The following is a 25766-nucleotide window of genomic DNA, read 5'->3' as shown; positions in this document are numbered from 1 at the left end:
AAAATGCTCAAGTGCACCGCAGTTGGGTCAGCGAGTTAGATTTGTAATTACACAGCTTGTGATGAAGGTACCTTGCTGCCGCAAGGACCTTTTTCTGTCCTCCTGACACCTTGCTTGCTTCACTCTCTCTGTTTTCTCCTAGATGTCTTTTTCTTTCCCCACAAGCCCAAAGGTAGTACCCATCCCCAAAGCAAGCTGTCCTACAAGCATGTGTTTTCATTAGAAATATCAGTAACTATTATATCCATAATGAAATTATGCACATAAAAAGAAGTGCCAGCATGACAGCCATACCTTTAGCCGGAATATTTTCTGTGCCCTAAAGCATAGGAATATCTTCAGGTAATTTTTTCTTTTACTGACTTATTTTGTAGAGGATGAGATTTTGTAATTCTTCAGACTAGTTAAAAGTATGTCAACAAGACTTAATTAACAGATGAGTAGTGTCAAGAGTGACAAAGCCTACTGGAAATCTAAGTAAAGAACATTAAATCCATCAAAAAAGACATCTGTCAATCTCTCCAATTTCAAGTTTTTGCAAGGCAAAATCCTTATATTTTACAGCATCTGACTCAAGTATATTTGAATACCAATAAACAAGTACGGGATATTATTAGGTTGTCGGAATACAACAAAACAGCAAAGATTTGGGTAGAATTCTCTGACAAAATTAATCTTGTGATCAGGCCATAAATGTTTTAATGTCCACAAATAATCAAGTCTTTGATTTATTTTGTAGTGGTAATAATAACAGTAAGTGACATCAATGAATGCTCTTACATTGCCTTCCTAAAGCGATACTAAAGATGGTGCGAATTTATGGCTTGAACTTGCTCTTAGCTTGCTTGAATCATATATCAGCAAGGTCATAAAAGAGAGAATGCTGCTTCCTTCTTCATTTATATCACTTGCTTCCAAACCTGGATTTTCCTCCAACACCTCTCTTTTGAACATTGATCAGCTGTATACCAATATACTGTATAATACCTGAAGAGCTCAGAGTTTTAGGTGATAAAACCATGATCTAGCTAAACTGTAGCTTCAGAGTGGTGCACAAGAGTGCTTATTGTGTATTAGGCAAATTGGATTTTTTTTTAATTCTGTTATTTAGCTTTGGAGAGTTTTGTATACAGCCTAAATGGAATTTGGGCCTTTAGAAACAGGTGGTAGATTTAAATTTTGTATAAAAAGAAATAAAACATAGCCAGCTTATTCTTTGAATGCAGTCAGGTTGGGGTGAAAAAATCAGAGATGAAAACTTGTTTATTTTTATGTCTAATTCTGGGAAAAATAAGTTTCCAGATTTTTTGTTTTAAAGTTCATTAATAGGTACTTATTATTTTCTGAAATGACCTACTTTTTCAGATTTGAGATTATGACTTATATTGGACAGTTCCAAACCTTAGCTTGCTCTTTGAGCTTTTGGATAGAACCAGGATACAGGGAAAACCCATGTGAAGTATGAAAATCTGTAACATTAACATCGAGGATTAATTTTATTGCATACTAGAAAAATACTTGACCTAAACAAAAAGCCTATGTGGTTATTACCTATCTAAATCAGTCCTGACCTTTGCCCCATGCTGGGAATTCTAATCACAGTTCCATAGACAAACTAAGAAATGTTGAATAATAAATTATGAATAATTTTAAATAATAAATGTTTAAATTAATAAAGCTGTTTTGTGCTGCAGTTAAACCTATATCTAATACTCCACATTTGTTTGTGGCCTAATAAGTGTGATACATGCAACTCCTGATCAAAAACATTCAGCCAGCATGTAAAGAAAAGGAAAAAAAAGAAGGAGAAGAGGCAAGCTAGGCAGAAAAAGATCAGCTGTTTGGAGGTGTGATATCTGTTGATGTGAGCCAAGTTAGAAAAGGGGGTTAGCCGTTCCAATTGCCAAGTTAAACAAGAGACACTTAGGGCTAAGTAGCCTCCCAAAGGATTGATAAACTTTCACACAGGGAGTGTATGGGGTTGAACCATTAGCCCCAAATGGGGTCTTGTTTAACTTGGCTTTTAAGATAACTAGCCCCTGTCTAACTTGGACTTCTCTGGTGATATCCCACCTTTATATGGCTGACCCTCTTTATAACCTGGCTTTTTGTATTCGCAAAACGGTTTTGATCAGATAGCACTCTCTTTTTTTGGTTCAGAAGAGAATTAAGTTGGGTTTAGAGAAAGAATTAAGTTGCAAGAGAGACTATATTAGTGTTGCATTGAGAGACAAGCTGATTTTAATAAAAAGTAATTGTAGAATGAAAAAAAGGAACCCAGCCAGAGCAGGATTTTAACCCACAGCTTTCTCTCCCGCAAGTAGATTTTGTCGCCATAAGGCTGCATGGAGAATAGCTGACTATATATTTTGCGTAGCTGAATGAGCCCATCTAGTCCCTTAAAATGAACATAAATACTGCAAATGACAAAAAGAAAACTGATATTACACAAGGGCCAGAAGGCTTGAATTTGAATGTGTGCTCATGTCTGCATGCTGACACAACTGCAAAAAACTCAGACAATGTAAATAACATATGGTTTGTTTTTTCAACCAAAGGGAAGAAGGAAGACAAGGCTTTTCTGCTAAGTTTGGCAAGTTGTCCCTGTTAAACTCTCACCGTTAAAAAGGGACATTTTGTTATATCTTTCCCGTTACGCAGAGGCGCCGAGAGCCAAATCCTGCCCTTACTGAAGTCAGCGCGAGTTTTGCCGTTGACTTCGCTGAGACTCGGATTTGGCCCCCGGAGAATTAATCCCGGCGGTGGGCGATTCCTCCCGCGAGCGTCGTCCTGCGTGGGCGGAGGAGGGCGCCTTCTCCGGGCTCGGGCTGGGGCCGCGGGCGCCCGGCTGCGGGGCCGCGCAGGGACCGGGCTTCCCCCCGGCCTTGGACCGCTGCGGCGCCAGCCGCGGTTATTCGTTATGTTGCACAGCTCGTCAAGAGCGTGCTGTGTAGCGTCCTGGTGCGTGCTCATCTGTAAGTTAACCAGAGCTCCGTGCACATTTATCTTTGTCAACCAAATATATTTGTAGTTGGTGGAAAGCAGAGCAATTTTTTAAGCATTTGAACTTTCTAACATAGAGTTAAATTATACAGTGTTTTCATGCAAAGAAATATATCCTCTTCTAACTATTTAATTTTTGTTGGAAAAAATGAGTTACTTCAGTGCTTATACCACAATGAAAAGTGGAAAGTGCGTTGCTGCGAACTGAAGAGGAAAAATAATACAGAATCCTGATGAAAATTATATGAAATTCTGAATAAAGAGGTGGAGTAGGAATGAACAATAGGAGGCTGTTGCAAAGCGTGGGGGGAAGAAACCCAACAGTTGTACTAGCAGCAGGATTTTTACTGTATGTATTGTATAAGACAACAAAGTAAATCTGTATTCTTTATTTAGAGTAAATCATACTGTAAGTCCAATTTATTTTCTTCTGCTTGTACATCTGGGTAGGTAAAATTAAAAGAGAGGGAAGGGTGAGGGGGACTCTTAACGTTCATACGCTTCTCGTGTTCTTGCAGGAGAGTACATAACTGCTACAAATGCCGTCAGTGCAGCTTCACGGCTGTTGACACTCAGTCACTACTCGAGCACTTCAACACTGTGCACTGTCAGGAGATGGATGTCACTACGGCCAACGGAGAGGACAGCCACGGCGTTTCGTCCATCAAGGAGGAGCCAAAAATTGACCTCAAGGTCTACAGCCTCATTAACCCGGACCCCAAAATGGGGGAGCCCCTGTCTGAGAGCATGGTGAAGAGGGAGAAGATAGAAGAGAAGGAAGTGCTGAAGGACAAAAGTTGGACTGACAGCCCCGGCGATGATCTTCGCGGTGTGCCCTGGAGAGGAACGGACATGTTGAGAGGGAGCCCGTCATACACGCAAACGAGTTTAGGCTTATTGACCCCAGTGTCCATTGGGCAAGAGCAGCCAAAGCCGTTACGGGATAGTCCGAACGTCGAAGCTGCCCACCTGGCGCGGCCCATGTACGGCTTGGCTGTGGAGAGCAAGGGCTTCCTGCCGGGGGTGGCAGCTGGAGCGGCGGAGAAGGCCGGGCAGCTCACGCAGCAGTACCCGGGATCCGGCGACAGCAAGTCGAAGGATGAATCCCAGTCCTTATTACGGGTAGGAAGCGCTCATTTTTTTGCCTTCTCCAATGTTGCATTTAATTAAGCATGCAAGTGATTTCTTCCGTTCCAGCGTGATGGTTTTTTCCATGCTTGTGGGGGGTGGGTGAAAAAAGATTGAGGAAAAACTCAAAGATTCAAACTACTACCGCTAAATTGGCAGGTAAATGTTCCCAAGTGTTTGCATAAAACATTGTATATATTGATGCAGTATTAGTAAGCAAGTGCTTTTGCTTTTGCTATTTAGCTCTGATTGAATTTTGTTTAATCATTCCTGCTAATTGTGCAGGTTGACGATGCATTTGAAAAAAGAAGGTTTCGAACCCCAGAAGGCTGCACATCTGTTATATTAAAACAACTAATCACCTCTTAAATTTTGAGGTGGTGTGACAGTTCACACTTAAGCAAGATTTTGCATTATTAAATATCTAAGAATATGAAACCTGAATCAAATATTAATAAAAAGTTACCTCTTTTTTGCAAAGCAGCATAATTACGTATACATTTTGACACTTGTCTGGTTGCCTTGGAAGCACAAAAAAAAAAGAGAAAAGGAAGGAAATTGGGTTATGGGAAAGAGAGAATATTCATTGTACCGAATAATTCCTTTTTTTTTTTTTCAGTCAAAAAAAACCCTATATGTAAAGATCTTTTACTTTACTTAAGGTATGTGTTTTCCACTGTAGGGAAATCTGGAGTTAGAAGAGCTCTCAAATTCTGAGAAACTGAACAGGGAGAAAAATCAGTGTTTTTCTCCTTGAGTCATCAGTGTGTTTTTCACGGGGCTGCTCCCCATCTGAACTGTTATAAAGCTGTTAGAGTAGTGCTCGGTCTGCAGACAAACTTCGCTAGATGGTGATCAGCTATTTTCTTTATCATCTCTTGTAAGAATGTTTGTAACCATAACATCCATAACTGTAAGAGTGAACATGTCAGAAGAACACAAAAGTCAAGATAAGTGTTTTATTCTATGGTCTACTAAGATTATGCCTATGTATCTCTCTCTCTGAATACATTTATAAATATCTCATGAGCTCTTTTTGAATTAAGTAAGCAGTGTTAAAAATATTACAATTATTTTAAGTATAAAAATGTCTCTGCCCCTTAAAGTCTACATGCAGTGTAAGGGACCACAGATGTTTGTGCCTTACTGGCCATGTCAGCTTTTAACTGTATGAAAAATGGTCGTGGGATTGCAGGTTCCCTACTGCAGATCTGTGTGTGTGCTCACTGTGCATGATAGTTTTTCCCCTGCATTAAAAAGTATACAAATATATATACACACTTATCTGGCTAGCAGTGGAATTCATGCTATATATATAGCACGAGTTGCATCCCACTCAGTTCCTGTAGTGTGTCTTAGCAGGTCATAGATGTATTGGCCAGAGGAGCCACTTACATTTGCGAATATCAAAATAGAAGTAGATTTCATTTATTTTTGAAACTTTCTATTTTTCTAACAAAAAATAAAAATAAGTAAACAAAACTCTGCAAAGGGACTGCTGGTAGTATAAAGAACCAGCTCTATAAAGATGTAAATTTGCTTCATTGGCCGGAGCCTAAAATCTTAATAATATAATGGTTTCATTTTACTGCTTACCTTTTTTAGCCGTTGCTGAATGAAAAAGGCAAGAGTGAAGGTGGTTGCTTTTTATGCCCATTAAAATAAGTTCAAATACTTTTTAATTGTCTATATATAAGAATTTTAATGTGTTTGTTTTCAAGTCAGAATTTTGATTGCTTAGTGCATTTCAGAAATATGAAGTACCTTGGTATTAATTCTTGTCTTTAAATAAGATGGATATTCCCGTGGATCAGCGAAAAGGATGATAGAAACCTAACAAGTCCTTTATTTTATTCTTGATCTAGTTTTCTGTGGACAGAGTAATGGGATGAAATACTTGAGCCACTAAGAACAAAGTCAAAGTATTGGGGAGCTTTGTGTCCGATGCTATGTATGCCTTGAATCTCGCTTGGACTAGGCAGAATTTGCAATTATTCAGGAAAAGTCTTTAATTCTGGAAAAAGTTAGTTTTTGTAAACCTCGGGGGAAAAAAAGACTCCTTACTTATTATTACGTTATTCTTGCAGGATTATCCAATTTGGGGGGAAATATGTACCTTTCTAACGTGAAAAAAACCTAGTAGAAATAGCTAATGTTATGCTAAAAGCTAGGCCTTTCTAAAATCAAAGTCATATAAGGAATTCTTGTGTAAAATACTGTATCTCAGGATGACTGATGACTAAGAAACAAAACGTGTAGTAAAATCACCATAGACACTTTCATTTTGTGTTTTTCAAAGATCGACACACGATGAAGCAAAAAATGAGGGATTACTCAGTGGATAAACAGTGTGAGAAATGGACTGAAAAAATCTAACACATCCCTTTGGTCGAACTATGTATTCAGTATTTATGAAGTGGTTCTGTTTATTAAGAATGCTTTGTAAAGACTTAAACAGCAGCAGTAATAGCATGTACTTTCCATTTTTTAGATCTCTCATATGGCTGGGGGAAGGGAGAGGAGGAGATAGTGTTTTTCATACTTTTTCATATAGATAGAGGTTAATATTGCAAGTCAGTTTTCTGGAACTTGAGTTTATCGTGCAGTTATTAGCATTTTAATACGGTATCAAAGACCATACAGATCAACTGGCAAAAGGATGACAATCTACAATTGCTCATGTAATTCTCTAATGAATGCAGGGAATTGTAAACTTTGGTAAATTATTTCAAGTGCTTTTCAGCTTTGTATGTTCTGTAAGCAGTTTTTGTGCTGCTTTCTTATTTTCCTTCAGTGCCTGATCGACGTGTTCCTTCCGCAGTCTCTGTGCAACAGTACGTTTTTCATGGTTGTCATTAGGATAGGATTTTTATTTCTTTTGCGTGGCTAAAACACCTTTCTGTTGGTCGAGACTCTGTGATGGCAGCAGTCTGAGCTGTGCATGTGTGCGGTCATGCATAGGCGGTGGGCACACTGTTTTCCTGCAGCGAGAGGTTGCAAGCTGTGTGCATGTAACAGAATCTTTCTCAGGGGCTTGTTACACTTATGTGAGTAGCTTTCATTTATTTTTCTTATTAAAATGTTTCCAGCAGCTGTACTTACAGAGAATCTGTGTGTTTTGCAAATGGGAATTACAAAAAAAATGTACCTCAGCATGGTACAATGTAGACATTATTTCTACTCTTCCTTAGAGTAGCTGATTTTATAGTTTGAAGATTTGTTGATACTGGAGAGTCTATTGAGATGCAAAAATGTTCCTTTTTTGGGGTAGCACATTGGCAGCCAGCAGACTCTGAGCCAGGCAGATTGTTTAATGCTTTGACAATGCTGATCCTGGACAGCAGGAACTTTTTGCTAAACTGATTTTAAATGAAGTGTCCAGTTTTGTTATGTGTGGACAGTGTAGTACAAAGTTTTCCATGAAATTTGGAATTGCAGCCTGAGCCTTCGGATCTATATACACATCTAGTTAGCCTAAAGCTATGGGCAAACACTGTTCCTTCACATCACAGTTTAGCCAATACGGATGCAGAATACTGCTGGTCAGTGTGTCCTCCAGCATCGCGTGTGCCTGAAAGGAGTATGAAGATGCCTGTGATTTAATCACAGTTTATAGAAAATGAGGATTTGTGTACTGTCAGAGGGAGAGAGAAAGAACTTTGACAATCGCAAAGATAATGGTGATTTTTATCAAAGGGAGATTTCAGACTAATATTAAATGTCTAACTGAAGTTATGTTAACATGTGCCTCAAGCATTTTATACGAGGGGTGAAGGATGAAATCAGTTCTGCAAATATTTATACTGTGAAATTTTTGCAACATGCATGATTGAACTGTTTACACGCTACAGGAAACCAGTGTTTTTCAAGAAAATTTCCATGTTCTTTAACAATAGTTAGGCTTCATCTGTGATATTTACTCTTCTGACACTTCATATAGTGTTTTGTTGAGAACTGATTTTAAATCTTTAAATTTGGGAGAGAGAAAATATCAGAAAGAGGTCTTCTCCCTATTTTGCATTCTCCTATGTAGCTGGTTGATGGAGTTTATTTGAAAATAGATAATAGATATATAAGTATATATCAATACAATTAAGTATAATTGATTTATTTAGTGTCAGTGCAGTAAATATCAGCTATAATCTCTAGTAGTGAATCACTGTTTTCTGTGCTAAAGTGTTGGCTCCTGTTACCTGAAGGGTTCGATGCCAGACTCCTGCAATGCAGTGGAAATGCCAAACTGGCCTTTGTGATTTCCAGAATATTTCTCCTAAACACTGGAGATAAACACTAAATTCTTGGCCAGAAGGATAACATGCCTTTGAGGTAAAACCTGCCTCTCTCTGATGTTGATAGAAGTATTGCTACTGCCTTGAACAGTAGCCCAAGAAGCAATACCAACAGCTTCAAGTACACAAAATATTTTCTTAGCAGTCAGTGGCATGAAGCTGGCTTAAATGTAATTTGTCAGTGGTCACCGCAGTATGCTGGACTGGAGATTTTTGTGTGCTTTGCCATTGCGTCCTGCCCCCACCTCCTTTTGACAGCAGCATCGGTGACTACCAAATTCAATTTAAGGCATATAATCATATCATGCATCTCGTATTTAAATTGGTGAATGCATGCCGCTTTGGGGGAGAGGGGAGAAAAAAAAAGCTGCTCTTCAGAGAACAAACATCTGAAATAGTTTCTCTGTAGCTGCATCTCATTTTTTTCCCATTTCCTCTGACTCTGTCAGAGATCTTGCAGGAAGTATTTATAGTCAAGGCCATTCGTTGCCATACGGGTCCTCTAATTAGCTGAGGGGAACTCAGCAGGCACTGTGTCTTACTAACGCACCTCGCTATGCTAGGTCAAAACGCTGCCAAAGGCTTTCAGTTTTTTAAAGCACCTGTTTCCACAAAGCGGTGTTGAGGCGGAGGGGGAAAATACTTTTAAAATATGACTGCATCCTGGAAAACTGCACTAATTGTCCAGTGAGGAAAGCAGCAAAATAAAGACAGGATTGGCTTCGAAGCGGTTTTGCAGCCGTGTGTCCCCTGCGCAAAACCGGGCCGGGTGAGCCCCCGTGCTGGTGGAGGGATTGCAAATGAAGCTAAAATAACTTTCTGAAGGTTTGAAGGAGTTTAGAAGCAAACACGCACTTGGCTCCTTTTAGTAACTGCTGGAACCAAACCCACAAGAAGCTGAATCATCGTGGCGGAGTGATCAGATAGGGCTGGAAAGTAACTTTCAGAAGAACCGTAACCTGCCCGGGGAAGGACGCGTGCCTGGTTTCCATGGGGGGCGTCCGCGGGGCGGGGAGACGGCCCGGCCCGGCCCGGCCCGGCCTGGCCCGGCCTGGCCCAGGGCGGCGCGCGCCCCCCGCCCGGCGCGCCGGGCTGCCGCGTGCCCCCGCCGCGTGTCCCCGCCGCGTGCCCCCGCCGCGTGCCCCCGCGCGGCCGGCGACGGCCGAGGGGTGACGGCCGGGCTGGTTCGCGCGGCCGAGCGAGGGCGGGCAGCCGGCCGGCGCGGCCCGGGAGCGCCGCCGGGCTCTCGCGGAGCGCCGAGAAACCGAGCAGGGCCGCAGCAGCGGCGGGCGGCTGTCGGTCGGCATCTTCTCCGAGGGCTGAGCGCTAGGTTAGGTACCTGCAGCGAGATGGAGGCTTGAATTGCTTTTAGGAACGAGGGTAAATTCTGCCACAGCGGCAGGGAACGCGCGTTCGTGTCCGAGGGCAGAACTTGCTGCTAACGTGTAGATTTTCAATGGAAAATTAAATTTCGTAGATGGGTGCAGGCAGGGATTGTGCACAACTCTGTTTTTGCCTGAAGTAGCATGGTGTTGAATAGCGAAAAGCAGTATGAAGATACTCTAACATCTGGAAGTGCAGAGTCGCTCACTGTGTTGGATTTCGGACAGCTCTGTACACACGCTTTGGTTACAAAAGGCACAATAAACGCACTTTTTTAGAAGAGGGATATTATGATATACAGCAAATAAATGTTTAATTTATTAGACTAAGAATGGACCATCATAATTATAACTGATTTGAAGGAATCCAGATGCTTTCCACATCTGAACAAGTTCAAAATGGTAACAAATTAAAAACAGATTTATGAATAAACAGTGCCCACACATGTTCTGTGCTTTTTCCGTAGATGTATGTAGGGGTTAATGCACCCAATTAAAAAATGACAACTATGGAAATAGTTCTACTGTACGTACAGGTGTGTGCTGAAACAGGAATATATGCATGAAATGTGCAAACAGGTTAAGGGAACTTTTTTTGTTACCTTAGCACTCTTCAAAATATGCATGTAGCTACCTTGGAAGTGGTCTTAAAATTAAGATCTCTAGTGTAGTACAATTGATTTAGTGAACAATTTCCTGCCTAATGTAATTCATTTACTTCATGTACCAAGTTCTGTTTTTAAAATGAGCTTTTTAATGGCTGACTGTTTCTGTTGATGTTTCTCTAAACATTTTTCTCATAGTACCATGCATTTTTTTAAGGAATTTTATTATCTGTGTTGTCTCTGTAAAGAAAATTTTAAGTGATACAATAACATGTGAAATACATATGTATAAATACATATATTCCATGCTACATGTTACGTTATTTATTTAAAGTTAAGTTATAGCTATGGTTTCCAACTGGGCCTCATTTGTGCAAAGACAGGAGAAGGGATAAGGACAGTTTCTCTTTTTGCTCTGAGGGAAGAGGCTTCGTGGCAGCCTGGGCTCTTTGCAGAAAACAAGAGAGCTTGCTAATCTTGAAATTAAAACTTGAAAGCTTTGCTACGTTTGTGTATTCCTATGCTGCCTAATATTTGCAAATACTATTTGTATACTATTATATAGAATAGTATACATAAGAATATATGTAATAATACAGCATGTATTGTTGCTCCAGTTACAGAGGCATCCTGGACAGTGTTGGTGCGCTAGGGCGCTGTTTCCAGAGAAAAGACGTTTGAGCTTGGATTGCTGACCTGGTACTTGGGAGCTGCTACTCTGATGTGTATTTGCTCTAGTAGAGTTGGTGAATTGCATTTATGCTATTTAAGGCTATTTAATTCTGAGCTAAGGTACTTAATTCTGGATGATTTCTCAGAGGACCCAGGCCTTAGTCTCTTGATTCTGTCTGTAAAACGGGCACAAGGGCAGTTTCCAGTCTCCAAAGGTGAGAGTGAGTAGAGATGCATTAAGCCAGGTGCTGTACAGTAGCGGAGTCCTTGTGCAATACTGGAGTCGTTGGTTGTGTAAATGCGGTAGGTAGAGCTGAGGCAGCTCCCGTGCCCGCTGCTGTGGGTGAGCCTGGGCAATGGGGAGAGCTGTGCCTCGTGCTTTTTGATCCCTATTTGTCATCTGTGCACGCCTGTGTTGGATAAAGTCTGATTATGTGGACTTCCCTGGCATTAGAATCTTTTCTTTTTAAAATTTAATTAATTAGAACAATCTTTTCTTCTATGACAATGTTTATGACAAATTGAACATCAAAATATTGTAGTATGAGGGACAAATATTTTGAGTAGAGAGTGCTGTTGAAGAATATCATGGGCTTTGAGCTTTGGGTCCTAAGGCATCCATTTGCCTTTTTTACCTCTTGTTAGTTTACATGTTTCAGGATAAAATCCAGGGTCTCCCAGCCAGCGAGGTCCCTCATGCAAGTTCTGCGAGTGCCGTGCATTGAGGCAGATGAAGCAAAACCAGGCCACCTGCCCGCTGTAGGGGTCAGGAGATATAAGAGCATTGACCTACCCCTTCCAGGGGAGTGTAGCAGCATACCCCAATCTAAGTATTTCACATTTAGTTAAAATTCAGGACCCCCCCTTTTTTTTTAAGATTTCAGCTGTTTTTTCTTTTGAAATAAAAATGAAATTCTACAGAAAGCTGATGCTTTCTGAAACTCTCCAGTGTGACTGTGTCACCCTGATTCCTCCTCCAGAGTCAAATCAAGTCTTTTCGTAGAACATCAAGCATAAAGAGCTTGATCCATGGCCATCCTGAATCAATATTGCTGGTTAACTTTACTGGGAATTGTGATGTAACGTAGATGTACCAGCAAAAAAGAAAAAATTAGGTAATGGATCAAAATCTTTAATTTAAGCTGTGTTAAAATTACTCTTTTCTCTTTCAACCTGAAAAGAAGAAAAAGCAGGAACTTTTTTGGAGCAGAGTATTTGTGTTTATTGTTTGACTTTGACCTCATTTTGGTTTGTGTGCCTCTGATGTGTATAGTGGCAGACTACACATTTTCACTTATGGGAAGACATCTTTAACCATGTCTTCAGCTGCAGTCTTTAATCATGTCAAGTTGCCTCCAGCACTTGCTGAGAGTAAAATTTCACCCTTTCCATTTTCAGACGGGTTGCACTATTGACTGGTTCTCCTCGCAAGTCTGTGATTTGAAAATTATATTTAAATAAAGAAGTGAGAAAAAAAAGAGAAATAATCAGAACATTTGTCAAGGAATTTGTTATGAATGGGAATGAGGAGCGATGCAAACAAACTTGGAATGGGTTTTAATTCACATGTTATTCTGGGAGCCTACAATTTCTGGTGAGAAAATGGCATATTTTAGGTCTATTTCCTCCAGTTTTTGGCATGGACAAATGCCTGTTTTGTTCAGTCAGATGTTCAAATGGGAATTTTGGATGTTTAGAACTAATTTTAGTAGCTGGGGGGCAAATTTATTATGATACTACAAATAGAGTTTGATCACAGCTGCTTCATTACAATTATAAAAATCGTCTGTGAACGACAATCTGTATTTACTGGTCACAAAAAAAAAAAAAAAAAGAAACTTATCTCTACAAAACTCTGTCTTGTTTCCCTCAAAGTTCTGGGTATCGTCATTTATATACACACTATTTTAAGTTTCACTTGGTCATATTGCCAAAGTATTTTCCTGCTGCTCTCCCTCCTCCCCACGCCAAAAGCAGTACTGTGTTCAAGTGACTCTCTCTCATTCTTTCATGAAGAAACTCTATCTTCTTGTGTTCAGGTGAATTTCTGAGCTTATTCTGAAATTACAGTAAATCTCCTACAAACCTTTCCAGGCTTATTAAAAAATGTTAGAAACTTCAGTGGAAGTTGGGTGCTTCAAAGCTCTTCCTGCTCCGGTCTGTACATGACTATAAGGCTGTAAGGCACACACCTAAAGGTGACACTGATGATGAAGACAAACTTTTCTAAAGCTGTCCATTGACAGTTAGCACAGCACCTGCTGGTTTATTATTGAAATTGTTTTATATTTGACTGAAGTAGAGAACTTTTAGATATTTCCTTTTATTTAGAATTTTGTAAATGCAAGGTGTGAGGCGTGGGAAGAGTTAATGGAAAGCATCATTAAAATCTTACAGGCTTCAAGCTTCTGTTCTTGCAAACAGCTTGGCACCTACCTACATTTTTGTGTATGTGTGTGTTTTGGTAGTCTGTTTACTGGTTTAAAAATACAAATGAAAATAATATTAATAAAAAATAATAATAAATAAATATTAATAAAAAATGTAAAGGCTTTTCCACTGATCACAGTCTTCTGTAATTACTTAGTAAAATTGTTTATGGGGCTAACGTTAATCGTTTTTAAAGCAAAGAGTATGTTCCAACTTTACTGATTTTTCCATTACAGAAAATTATATTCTGCTTAGCAGAAGTTTTAAATCTGGGTTGATTTTTAAATAGTTCCTTTCATGCCTGGGAGACTGTAAACTTAATCATCACTTAATCAGTTTGCCCTTGCCTTCTAATGGCCAACCAGACAGTTGAAGGGTAGAGGTCTGTGCAATTGATATCCATAACAACTGTCAGCACAGATTTGACTTAGGGATTTCTTTTACAGAAATTAAGTGGATACTTGATGTCTGTTAAAGCTGATCCCTCAATCTGGATTGTCTTGGTGTGTATCAGGAGTCCACTAAGTGACTCTTTTCTAACATAAGACTCAGATTTAATCAAATCTGGTCATGGACTGTGTGTATCTCAGGACAGGATGTTTAATTATTCTTCAGTGTGCCAAGCAGGCATTGGTGTAGTGCTCTAGACTGAACTTCTAAGATGTACCATAAGTGAATAGGTAGCCCAGAATGAAGGCTTAATCATTGCTAAAGGTATTTGAAGGCTCTCTTACTGTTTTCCTTCCTAACAAATGAAGTGTAAGCCATTTATGATGCCATTTCCCAGGTACTTCACTGTTGTAAAGAAAGATCATTTTTAAAAAATGCTAAATTGAGAAATGTTTTATCTGTGACAGCTCTGTCAGTCCTTGGTGAAAAAGTTAAATTTTGCAAGCATCAGGAAGTTTAATAGAAGCGCCATCCAGCTGCCTGTATTGAGGGGCTCCCAGCACTTTGACAACTGCAGATATGTCTGGTGCACTATCTGCCTGTCAAGGCCTCCAGATTCCCTCTGTGGGCTATTTTTATCCATAGAGATCTGCTTTTTCTTTGCCTGCTTGTACAAGTTGCAAGGAAACATAACTTCACAGTTGCTTCACTGTAGCCTCTGTTTTCCTGTGTTGTTTAACTTGGTCTGGTTCTCTCCCTCCTCCTATCGACTCAATTAATCTTTTGTGGGACTCACAATTTTGTGTAGAATAAACAATCAAAATTACCCAGATTTTGAGCTTTTTCTTTTTTCTTCTTAAGAAAAAAATATCCCCCAAATCATTTGCTGTATGAATTGGTATATGCACAGTGTAGGCTTATCAGGCCACATTTCCTAAAAGATACGTCTTCTCCATCATTAATGGAGGCTTCCTGGTGGGGAGAGATTAAACAAAATTTTCTAAACTTCCTTCTCTCCTAGGCATCCACACTTTGCCGTGGTTGGAGACAGGGTATTGGTCTGAATGATCTTGGCACCAGCAAGTTCTCTCACGAATGCCTACGGGCATGCACGTAAATGGCCTCAGTGATCTGATGCCTTCCTCCCAAAAATATTCTCGGGGCCTTGATTTCTTTCATCAGCCCCAGTAAATAAACCTCGCGGAGTGTAAGGAGACATGTTAGAGCAGAGCAGAAGAACCAAATGGGTGAAACTACAAATTGTTAGTCTGTTAAACACAGATTATGTCTTTGGGTACAAATTCCATTAGTGACTGAATGAGCCTGGATGGGTAGTAGCTTGTGGAAGTATTTGTTATGACAAAACCAACTTTTCATTAATAGGCAAAGTTATCCTGTTTTCCTCTGTAGTCTGGCCAACATCAAAATGTTTCAAACTAATTTCAGACTTGTAAAACACTGTCTATCAGATACAGACATATGGATTGAACGGGTAATTTGCTTGCCATCTGCTGATAAAGGAAGGAAAGCTTCTCAGTAGAAAATGAAGGATTTTTTTTTCTTGGAATGTCATATGGTGCCTTTAGTAGTTGTTTGTATTGACATTTTTATTGATTGTTACATAAAGTGTTACACTGCATTGACCTGCATCTGTTTTCAGTCTGGTAATTATGATTTTTTGGTTTACAAACATCCATAATCATTTGAGTCTATACATAATATAATTAAAAAATAATCTACTTTAAATCTTAAAACAAAAGAAATAGATAACTAAGTTGTTATTCTTTGAAACAAGAATGAACATATTCTCTTGCTTACTCCTCTCAGTGTCAGAAAAGAGAAAGACCTTACTGTAACAGAAGTAATTAAAAGCTATATTCTCTTTTAGTCTAAATTTCCTCTTTCCTCCTGAAAGATAGGATAGAGGCCAGGAAAAGCAGTACATTTCCAACATAAAAACATTCAAGCAAGCCAGCCTGCCATAACTTTTCAGCTCGGAGGAAAACAGAAACTTGAGCTTTCTGGGCTTTTCCCTGACTGCCAAGACTCTTGCCTTGACTCACCAGCTCGGGATGGTTTGCATAAGTCTGTCTGTCTGTCTGTCTTTACTGCCTTGACTTTGTGAAATAGCAGTCTGCAAGAGTTGAGGATTTCCTTCCTGAAACTGTGTAGGTTTCTTATTTAATCATACAGGTCCTGGTTACCTATGAAATAATAATGCTTAGTCCAGAATGAAAGTTTTAGTCTCATTTGTTTGTCCATTTTCATGAAACATTTATACTTCTTCGATTAAAAGTGACATATCAAGTAAAAAAAAAAAAAAAGAAATAACTTCTCAATAGGCCTATTTCATGATTAGAAAATAATATACTTTCTCAGGCAGTGCTCGGAACAAGCAAACTAAGCAACTCAGAAGACTTAGTTAAATATTTAAATAATGCTAATAATAAGTATACTTTTCAGCCTGAGTTCTCCAGCATTTATCATATTGACAAGCATTTTATTCAGTAATCCATTTTGAACAGATAGTGCTAAAAGTATTCATGAGCTGTATTCTTAAACATGAGTTATTTCTTCATGAAAGTTATGGTTGAATTGTTGGTTTTCTTTGAAATACAACAAACAAAATCTTTTCTTAGTGCTGCAGTTGGATTATTGACTTCCCAAAAGTGCAGGATGCAATGAATATACCAAAGAAATTCTGCATGTGCTTGAAGTGAAAGTAATATGGAAAATCACTATTTGCCCAGTATACTCTATTCCCTTCTGTAACCATCTCTGTTCTTCTGAAAATTGATATTCCTGATACTGACTTGTAAAGTAGGTGAACAATGCACATCCCTATTAATGCATGACGTCTTCTCTTGTCTGACTTTTGTATGTATGGTTTCATTTGAAAAAGCTAAACAGTTATGTAAATTACAAGTTTTCCAAAATGTAGAGTTAATTATCATTTTACATTTGGTGTTTACACTCTGCAGAAAGCTATTGCAACAGTAGCAAAATTTTAACAGATGGACATTTGTTGCAGATGTACTCACAGGAAATGATATTTGTGACAGCAAGAGGCCTGTAAAAGTAAGAAGACAATTCAGACAGTGTTAATGAAGTAAAAAATTAAGTTAATAGAGTACCCCGTGATGGCTTATGGAAGACTTTGTTTCCAAAAATATTGCTGGGTTTTTGATACACAGAGTTTGTCTCTGCTTTTTGTAGTTGTAACTGCATCCAATATGCTCAGTCTGTCCTTGTATTTTGTTTCTTTGTGATGTTCTAGTACAGTAAGTCTAGATCTACACTGCATCTGAAGTCCTGGTAGTTTTTTGCTGTTTTTGTTTGACTGAAAATCTCAGGACTCTAATTTTCATGCTGGTAAATGTTAATATTTGCTGCATACATTGAAAAATGTTTGTCTAGGTTGATTTTATCCTGCTTGAGTATTCTTATAGAATACATCATACCCTGTGGCGTCTGACAATTCCAGTGTTTATAATGCTTTGAAACATGTAGTGCAGTTGATAAAATATAGGCATTTACAGCATTCTGTTTGCCTATGTTGACTGTAGCAATGGCGTGAGAAATTACCACTAAGAAGATAATACTTCACGATAGCTAGAAGGAGTTCAGATATTTAATCTGACTTTGTTTACCACAAAATGGTAAATTTTATGTTGATAGGGTTATTCACCTCAGTGTATGAAACAACTTTTTACAGGTTAGTGCTTGGGAGTCTAACATCATTTATTTAGCTGCCTAGAAAGAAGATTAATGTGTGATCAGTAGGGTCTGTAATCTAGAGTCCTTATCTTAGAAAAAGCTGTATGATTTGGGACAAATTCAAATTTCTGTTGTCCTTCTGTTGACTCATATTTTTATTATATAATAACTTCGAAAGAACATTGAGATTTATGAATATTAGCAAATTGCTTTAAGAACACTGGACATGAGGTGCTTCAGAAGCAGAAAGGTTTATAAATAATAACTAAAATTTGTATGTCTATTATACACTTATTGCTGTCTATCAGAGCTGCTCTTTCCCTGATAGATTTGGCTTCCTCAGATATTATCGCACTTCTGACATGAGCAAATGGTTTTTAAACCATTCATATCGGGTCAGGATGGTGAGAACATCATATAGATAAGAGATGGGAACTGTATAAACAACATATTCACATCAACGGACTAACACAGGTCCAGAGAAGCGGCAGTGTCATTCTCACTCCTTAAACATTGTCAGCATGCTGTTCCTTTTCTTCCCCAGTGCAAGAGAATTTAATTTACTGAAACTGTTTATTTTCGACACATGGTTGATATCTTTGTCTGTCTGTCTGTAGATCAGCTGTGCTTTGTTAGGGACTTTACTCCTCAGCGTTGAGAATCTTGCTCAACCTTTCATCTCCCTGCCATGTAACTGTGGTTTGTTGGAAATAACTTAGGAAAAATAGGAACTTACTCAAATGACTAAAAGTCTATAATCAGTGTCAAATGAGAGAGAGAGAGAATTGACTGAGTCGAGGATGCACATAAAAGATTAGTCCACGTGTTCTCAAATATATTTACAGTATCTCTCTAAATGAAGAAAAAATACAGAAAAAAACCCAGAAAACAGTTGTATTTGCCCTTTGAGAAATGTCATAAAGAGTATTTTTTTTGTCTAACCAATTCATATTAGTCTTGAAGTTTCTCTTTGTATTTTACAAAGGCAGAAGAGCATGGTATTCCCAGCTTTATGTAATCCCAGAACATACCTATATGTTATATAAAAAACCTCAGCTCTTTATATATCATGTGCAATATTTAAGTGAGAGAACTTATGTATTTCAGTTATGAGGCTGTAGAGACAGAGATGCAGCTAATGAAAACAGTAACAGTGAGAATGAAATTAGAGAGATCTATATTTTCTCAACTGTAACCTTATCATTGGTTGTTCTTGTTCATCATTGCTTAGCCTAGAGGAATTTTCTGGGAAAGAAAATACTCTTTATTTTTGAAGTCTTTAAAGTGTGAGGAAATCATAGCTGTCAGATTAAGAAATTTGCTGTGATCCTGTAGCTATAAAAGCCCTTTTTACATGCAGAATCATGTTCCTGGTTAGTGAGGAACTTGCAGACTATTGAGTGGCCTCAAGGGGTTCAGCAGGCCCTTAGCACTCAAGTCCCCTCCACAAGAGTATTTAGGTGTCCTCCATTAATAACATTGCAGATCCCAACGGTTGAAATACACTCATGGTTACTGCAGTGCAGCGAGGATAGCTGTACAAATAATAATGAAACTTTCACCCCGTTGTTGAAGTTTTAAATTTAATAGAGTGTTTAAAACCATTGTGTATATTGGCATTGTAGTTGGCAAGAGAAAAGGACAACCATTTTATTATTTTTCTGTTGAAATTGAACATTTTTCCTTTTTTTTTTTGAACTTATGTTACCACCATTTAGTAACTTGAAAGACTGTCTAAATTATGGTGCTGCTTCTTCCAACTTCCACACATATAACAATGAATTAGTTTTTATTTTTGCTCTAGCTTGAGTGGTCTCCAGGATTACCTATAGATAATCTGTGTATCTATGTACTGAAAAAGATGGAATGTAGCATTTTAACTAGAAAGATGGATAAAAAGGACACATTAAGAGAGTTTATGAATTTGCTGGGGAGAAGACTATGATGATAGCGGCAAGAAGACAAGCATATTACAGCTTCAAAACAGATGGAGTCCTCTAAAGAAGTTGTCTGAGCGTCGCCAGGGAACTATAAATTGCATTTAGAAGATAAACCTTGTATTGCAGATGGCAGATTCCCAGTTAGAAGGTGAGAGCCAGAACAGAGAGGTATGTGTGCAGAGAACTACATTGATTTTGCCTAACATCTTGTGTTTGACATACTTAGACATTTAAGCTGAAATGTGAATTCAAAAGACCAATGTGCAAGCTGAGAAGATGAGACATGTCTTAGGTCTCAGAAGTCCAGCAAGCTGCCGTCAGGGTAGAAACTTTTAACTAAATCCAAAAGCAGGATTAATTTATGGCCCTGAAACTGAAACAAGACGTTAACATTGGATGTTGCATTCAATCACTGTTAAATTGAGTTAGGACAAAGGAGCCTTCTCTTTCTTTTTTGTTTGAATCTGGTGTCATTCTAGAGTCACCAGGTCAAAAAACACTGTTTTTTTCTGGACTTTTTGCCCCATTTTATTTTATTACCCCATTTGACCTGGCCTGATACCACTAAAATAAATGGAAGTTTTCACTTTAACTGGGACTCCTATTCTAGGAAATGGTCCTCAGAATTTGTTCTTAGGAGGCAAGACTCCCAGAAGTTACCCCGTCTGAAGGATGTCCAGGGCAGGACTCATCTCATGTAACCATGATACAAGTGTCTGTATCTGAGCTGGCTGTCTAGGATTCTTGGAGTCAATGCAAATTTAAACAATACAGTTGTGAGGTACAAGAGTTGACTTACTTCATCCTAAAGGAGATTTCTCTACAGAGTCAGAGAACTGTAGACATTTTTTTTTTACTCTTCTTTGAATTGACTGCTTCTCCAATGACTGAAGGAAGCCTAGACACGTACACTACAGAAAGAGGTTACAGCTCCTCCTCCTTAAATTTCACACTTGCTTTTATACAGCAATTACAGGAGATGATAAATGTAAGAGGAATGCCTACCTCTGCTTCTTCAGAGTGACAACATTATCAGTGATTGCATTGCAGGTAGGAAGCAAAATTTGGGTATATCTGCAGTTAATGACTCCTCTGTCTCCAAAAGATAATTTGTCAGTTAATGGGAAATACTATTATGACTTTAATCATGAAGGCAAAAAGAGGTTCTAGCTAAAACTTGAAACATTATTTCATGAAATAATTATAGTTTTATTTGTTTTTGTCTGTTTTACTAGGTGTGTTTAAATGTCTAGGGTGACATTTCTTTAAAAAGAGAATATTGAACATGAAAGCTGTGTTTTCAGTACTAATGTTTGTGTAGAGTAAAATGATACTCATTTGGTGGAAGTATATTTAAAGAGATGTTAAACTGATGGCTTTGTAAGATAAAACTAAAATCAGAGGGACAAAAGGTAATTTGGGAAGCAGAACAAGGGAGTAAAATGGAAAGAAAATGTTAATGAGGTTATTTGGATAAGATTGGGATGATTCCTTCAGTACAGAAAGTAGAAACAGGGGTGTTTCCTCCTACTTGGAAAATTGTTGAAAAGTCAGGAAAGCCCAACCTGTAAGAGAGCCAGGACAAATAAGGGTTTAAATAAGGGTTCTCTGAAAGAAAGTGTGTCTCAGGGAAGTCAAAGAATGACTAGGAAAAGTAGCCCAAGAGGCTTTGTCTGGATTTTACTATATAGATTTTTGAGCATCTTAAAACGTCGTCTGAACTTTATTTCTTTATACCTCTCTGTATCCCTGTCTCTCCGTCTCTCCCTCTCTCTCAGTGTACCTGCCCACATTCCTTCCTAATCTGCGAAGTCAGTCTCAAAGTGTGCTAAATAATCTACTGTGCTCATTTTAAGCTAGAGGAGGCCTGGAGTGATTATGAGTGACTTCCTGGCCTTTTTTATGGCCAGATATTTAAATCCAGAAATGCAAGCAATAACCTAAATGTCGTGGTGATTTATGTTAAATATTTAGAGATATTAATTTAAAACAACATCAGCTAAGAAATCAAGAAGTAAAGCATCCTTACTCAAGTATTTGAAGACTGAAGAACAGTTTAGCATGTATTATCTGCTTATCATTGGTAGGAATGACCTTCCCAGGTCAGATACTTAACATCTATCTAGTTATGTCTAAAGACCACTGCCTAGAATATTTTATATGAATAAAGTGTGCAGTGTTACAAATTGTTAAATGATTTTTCCCTTGTGTGCATGTGAAAGTCATTCTGTTATACCCAAGGGGTGTGCAAGTCGTACATGCTTAGTATAAACAAGAAAGGAAGCATCTGGACTAGACATTGAACAATGTATTTGGATTTTAAAGCAGGCCTTTCACTGTCTTAGGTTTACCTCCTGCTTCCCTACCACTCTTTGTAAGATACAGATTTTATATGAATTTCCTCACTCACATTCAGCCTTCAGTCATTTTTTTCCTGACCTCATTTAGATGACCGAGACCTTACCGTTACTGGGATATGTGAGATGACTTTCTGGCACCTTTGTATGCATGGTATATGCTGTAATTAGAGTTTTGAAACTACTTTGCAGTGGAGTCTTACTAATTGCTCACGATTAAGTGATGGGTGTGGATAGCTGTTGAAAAAGAATAGATTTCTTCAAAAGAAGAAAAAAAAAATCTCCATGACTGGATTCTTATGATTCAGTAACCTTTTTTATGTGCAGTATCTGTTGTGGAAAGTAGAGACATGAATGGGCAAAAATTTTGAGCTAGAGGCATTGAAAATGCAGGAATCTTTGTAACACCTAATAGGAACTTAAATTAGATGCCTAAGTAAGAAAGCAAGTTTTCTTAGGCTCCCCTCATAACTGGTGAAGAGAGGTAGCTGCAGAAGGCAAATCAAAGCAGAAGCATAATTGCCTTCTGAAATAATTTCTCTTTACCTTGACTGACGTATAAGCAGCCTGGGGAGATTAGTTTTTGAATTTAAGCCTGTAAATTAGGTGACTGAAGTTGGCTGATATTAGTAACCCTCTGCATGTTGTATTTGGGGAAATTCTAGTGTGACGAATCCTACAAGCAAAAAGCAGGTGAGTAAATTCAAATGTGCAAGTCAATCTTGTTCTTGGTCATATCATACTCAGTTATATTGTCATAAAGAAATATTTTTAAGTGAGGCAATTCTAGAAAATACCAAAGCTTTCATGAAGATGATCCAGGAAAAATGAGAATCTGTCCCATAATGTACACTGCAAACTCTTTTCTAATGATTTTGTTATAAATCTGTAACACCTTTCTACACTTTCTGATCAAAGATCTTCTAAGCTTATCTTATCCCCAAGCATCAGTCATTCAAAGACAATTTAAAACAAGCAAAAAGTCTGTTTTTTGAGGTACTTACAAAAGAAGTATTTTGTATTCATTCTGCACCAAGCAAATGCATAGGGTTTTTGCAATGGAAGCTGTCCAGGACTCTGTGATGGTGCTGCACATGCAGAGCTGGGATGGAAAGTTGGGTGCAAAGTGCTTGTTCAGGGTCATGAGAACTCCATTAAAACAAAAATACCAGAAACAACTAAACAAAAAAGAGGCAGAATCCTCATCATACTGAAAAAAAGACCTAATTACATTGAAAATTGTCACCAGTAAGACCCTATGTTGAATTTTCCAGATATGCTTGGGTAGTAATTTCTGGATGTTTCAAAATTGTTTTATTTTTATACTGCATGATTGGTTGCTTTTTTTTTAATTTGTTTAGTTTCTTCGCCACTGAACAGTCTGCAGTGCTTTCCCCTCCAAAGTATTTTTTTGCATTTCCCAACAACAGTAAGAGAGTTATTTCACAGAAAATTTTTAAAGGTTATCCATCACTTTAAATCTATTTAAGGTCCTCATATGGTAATACTGCTAATTATACTTAGAGAGCAAATTGTGTCTTAAGCCCTTCAGACACACTAACAATGAAAGAAAGGCCAGTCCTAATGCTCTCTCTCCTTTTTCTTTTTTTTTTTTCTTTTTTCTTTTTCTTTCTGTCTTTAAAGGAACTGATGTCTCTTGTTTATGGGTCTGTAGACATTTTTATTGCAGCAGGGAATTTCTCCACCCCAATTTTACAGGGTAGCAGTAAATGCTCAGCAGCTGGGATTTTCACAGCAATATCAAGAAAGTCTTCCTTAATGTTTCTATCCTTATAACAGCAGTTACAAAAGGGTGAATTTGATTTCTTAAAACCTGAGGTTATGTTTTTATTAAATTTGAAGACTGCTATGACTTACCTTGGTTGTTACCTTTCTCTCTTAAAGTTTACAAAGGACAGTAAATGGCAAACCAGCAAGCTATGGAGTTGCTTGTTGCCTCTGTGTTATGGAGTGAGGATGAGATTAGATGGGATAAAGTTACTTGAGCAACTTGATCAATTAGGTACATATACAATGTCTCTATAATAAATAAATACACTGGTCTATGAAATAGTGGCAGTTTTAACAATGTGTTAAAAGATTTGCAAAGCACAAAGCAACATAGGTCAATTATAGTGCAACAGTGTATCACAGCGGAGGAAATAAAATTCACCTTCCCATCCACTGCAAGCCTCCAGAGGGAACAGCAGGGCTCTGCTGGGTTGTGGGGGTCTGGCTGCTTGAACCTTGTGGAAATTGGCCTGTGTATAATCTGTAAAATATGTGCTGTATGCATCTGAGTAAGACCTTGCGGAGTTAAGATTAAAAGATTGCTTGTCTGGATTTTTCCCTCTTACCCTATTTTATTAAGGGATAGCTAAATGTCTTCCACTACGTGAAAGAGGGAAAAGGACCTTCAGATGAATGTGAACTAGCTTTTGAACAGATGATGCCTGAAGAACAGGTTTGAGGAACATCTGAGTTCCCCTTGCAATTCACTTCAACTGAAGCAATTGTGGAATATACTGTTTTAAATGTAAAAAATACACCGAACTTTGAATGTTAGTATATTCCAAATGTTTCAAGGCAATATGCACTGTAAGCTCTCATCATGCATTAATTTACATTCAGACAAAACAGTGTGGCTTGTCTGCACAGGATGAGTATAACAAGTTAGTTAATATGTTCTAACAACGACCTATTAATCCTGGTCTGGACAAGGTCTGTCAGTACTTGTCAGTCACTTTATTCTGGTTGCTTATCTAATAGATTTAACCTCTGACAGTTGCATAAAAATCCAACATTGGTTATTCTCTGGAAGATATCTCCTGCAGCAACAACTGAGATCAATGTCTAAGTTACAGCATCACCTAACTAGCCATTAATATATCATTGGACATACAAAATAATCACCGAACAAGCAAAATAAACCAATCCAGCACTAACTAACATATTTTTTTTGAATAATAAAAATGATCTTTTTTTAGTATAGCTATTTCAATAGTTGTATAATTTGAGGAGATTTTTCAATTACAAGCAGTATGTTTTTTCTATTAATTTTGGGGTTGAGCATTGGATATGAAACACTGCCAAGAGTATTTTTTATTTATTTGATGGAGTTTTCTTTCTTTCTTTTTTTCCTAATTCCTCTCCAACTAACCCACCGGTTTAGTGATTAGCACAGGAGCCTTTCACACACTGTTTTTGAGCTCCGTTCCCTGGCTGCAGTTCACTCAACCTTGACGTAAATCTCAAATAAGTACTTTGTGAGAGGTTAGCCTTTTGTGCAGGGCGTGTGAGAAATCCTGCCTGACCAGGTTTGTTACAGAAACCAGTGTCAAATTGCCTTGCCCTGAGTGTTTGAATATGGAAAAGGGGCTGGGGGGCGCGTGCAAAGAGCACCCTCACCCCCAGCAAAACCATGGTGTTTGGACTGCCGATGTTTTAGTGGTGATCTGACGGTGCTGGCACTGTCAAGGGAGCCCGCGATGATTTACAGGAGGCAGGTACAGTAGAGTGTATGTCATTCATGGGATCCGCATGCGGCGTGTTGCTTGTTGAGGCTGGTTACTTTTAATTTAATCTATTTGATCATGCTGTTTGCCTTAGGTGATCAACAGCCTTTCATGTAAATCCTAGCCAATCTTACAAAACTAATAGAGGGAAAAAAAAAACAATAAAAAACCCCCTACACAAGGCAGCTGAACTGTAGTTGTGCTTTCGCTGTTGATGTCAGCAGTGTCATACAGAGTCAGATAAGGTGTACAACCCTCCTTTTTATAAGGTACCTCTCCTCCATACTTTTCTTCATTTTTTAAAAAATAAAATTATATCCTTTGGAAATGGAAACAAA

The 25766-nt window shown here is 38.3% G+C and overlaps 1 protein-coding gene across 4 annotated transcripts in view; it reads left to right on the top strand.

Annotated features, from left to right (window-relative positions):
* TRPS1 (transcriptional repressor GATA binding 1) overlaps window positions 1-25766 on the top strand; it is a 216700-nt gene that overhangs the window by 59210 nt on the left and 131724 nt on the right. For all 4 annotated transcript variants that reach the window (XM_062570561.1, XM_062570557.1, XM_062570560.1 and 1 more), the window contains one exon: window positions 3522-4125. In XM_062570561.1, the coding sequence (XP_062426545.1) occupies window positions 3522-4125 (604 nt within the window). The remainder of the gene's footprint in view (window positions 1-3521; window positions 4126-25766) is intronic.

The sequence above is a fragment of the Rhea pennata genome, chromosome 2, assembly GCF_028389875.1.
Source record: "Rhea pennata isolate bPtePen1 chromosome 2, bPtePen1.pri, whole genome shotgun sequence".
Taxonomy (NCBI): Eukaryota; Metazoa; Chordata; class Aves; order Rheiformes; family Rheidae; genus Rhea; species Rhea pennata.
The sequence above is the reverse complement of the archived record's forward strand: the minus strand, read 5'-3'. Positions and strand labels throughout refer to the sequence as shown.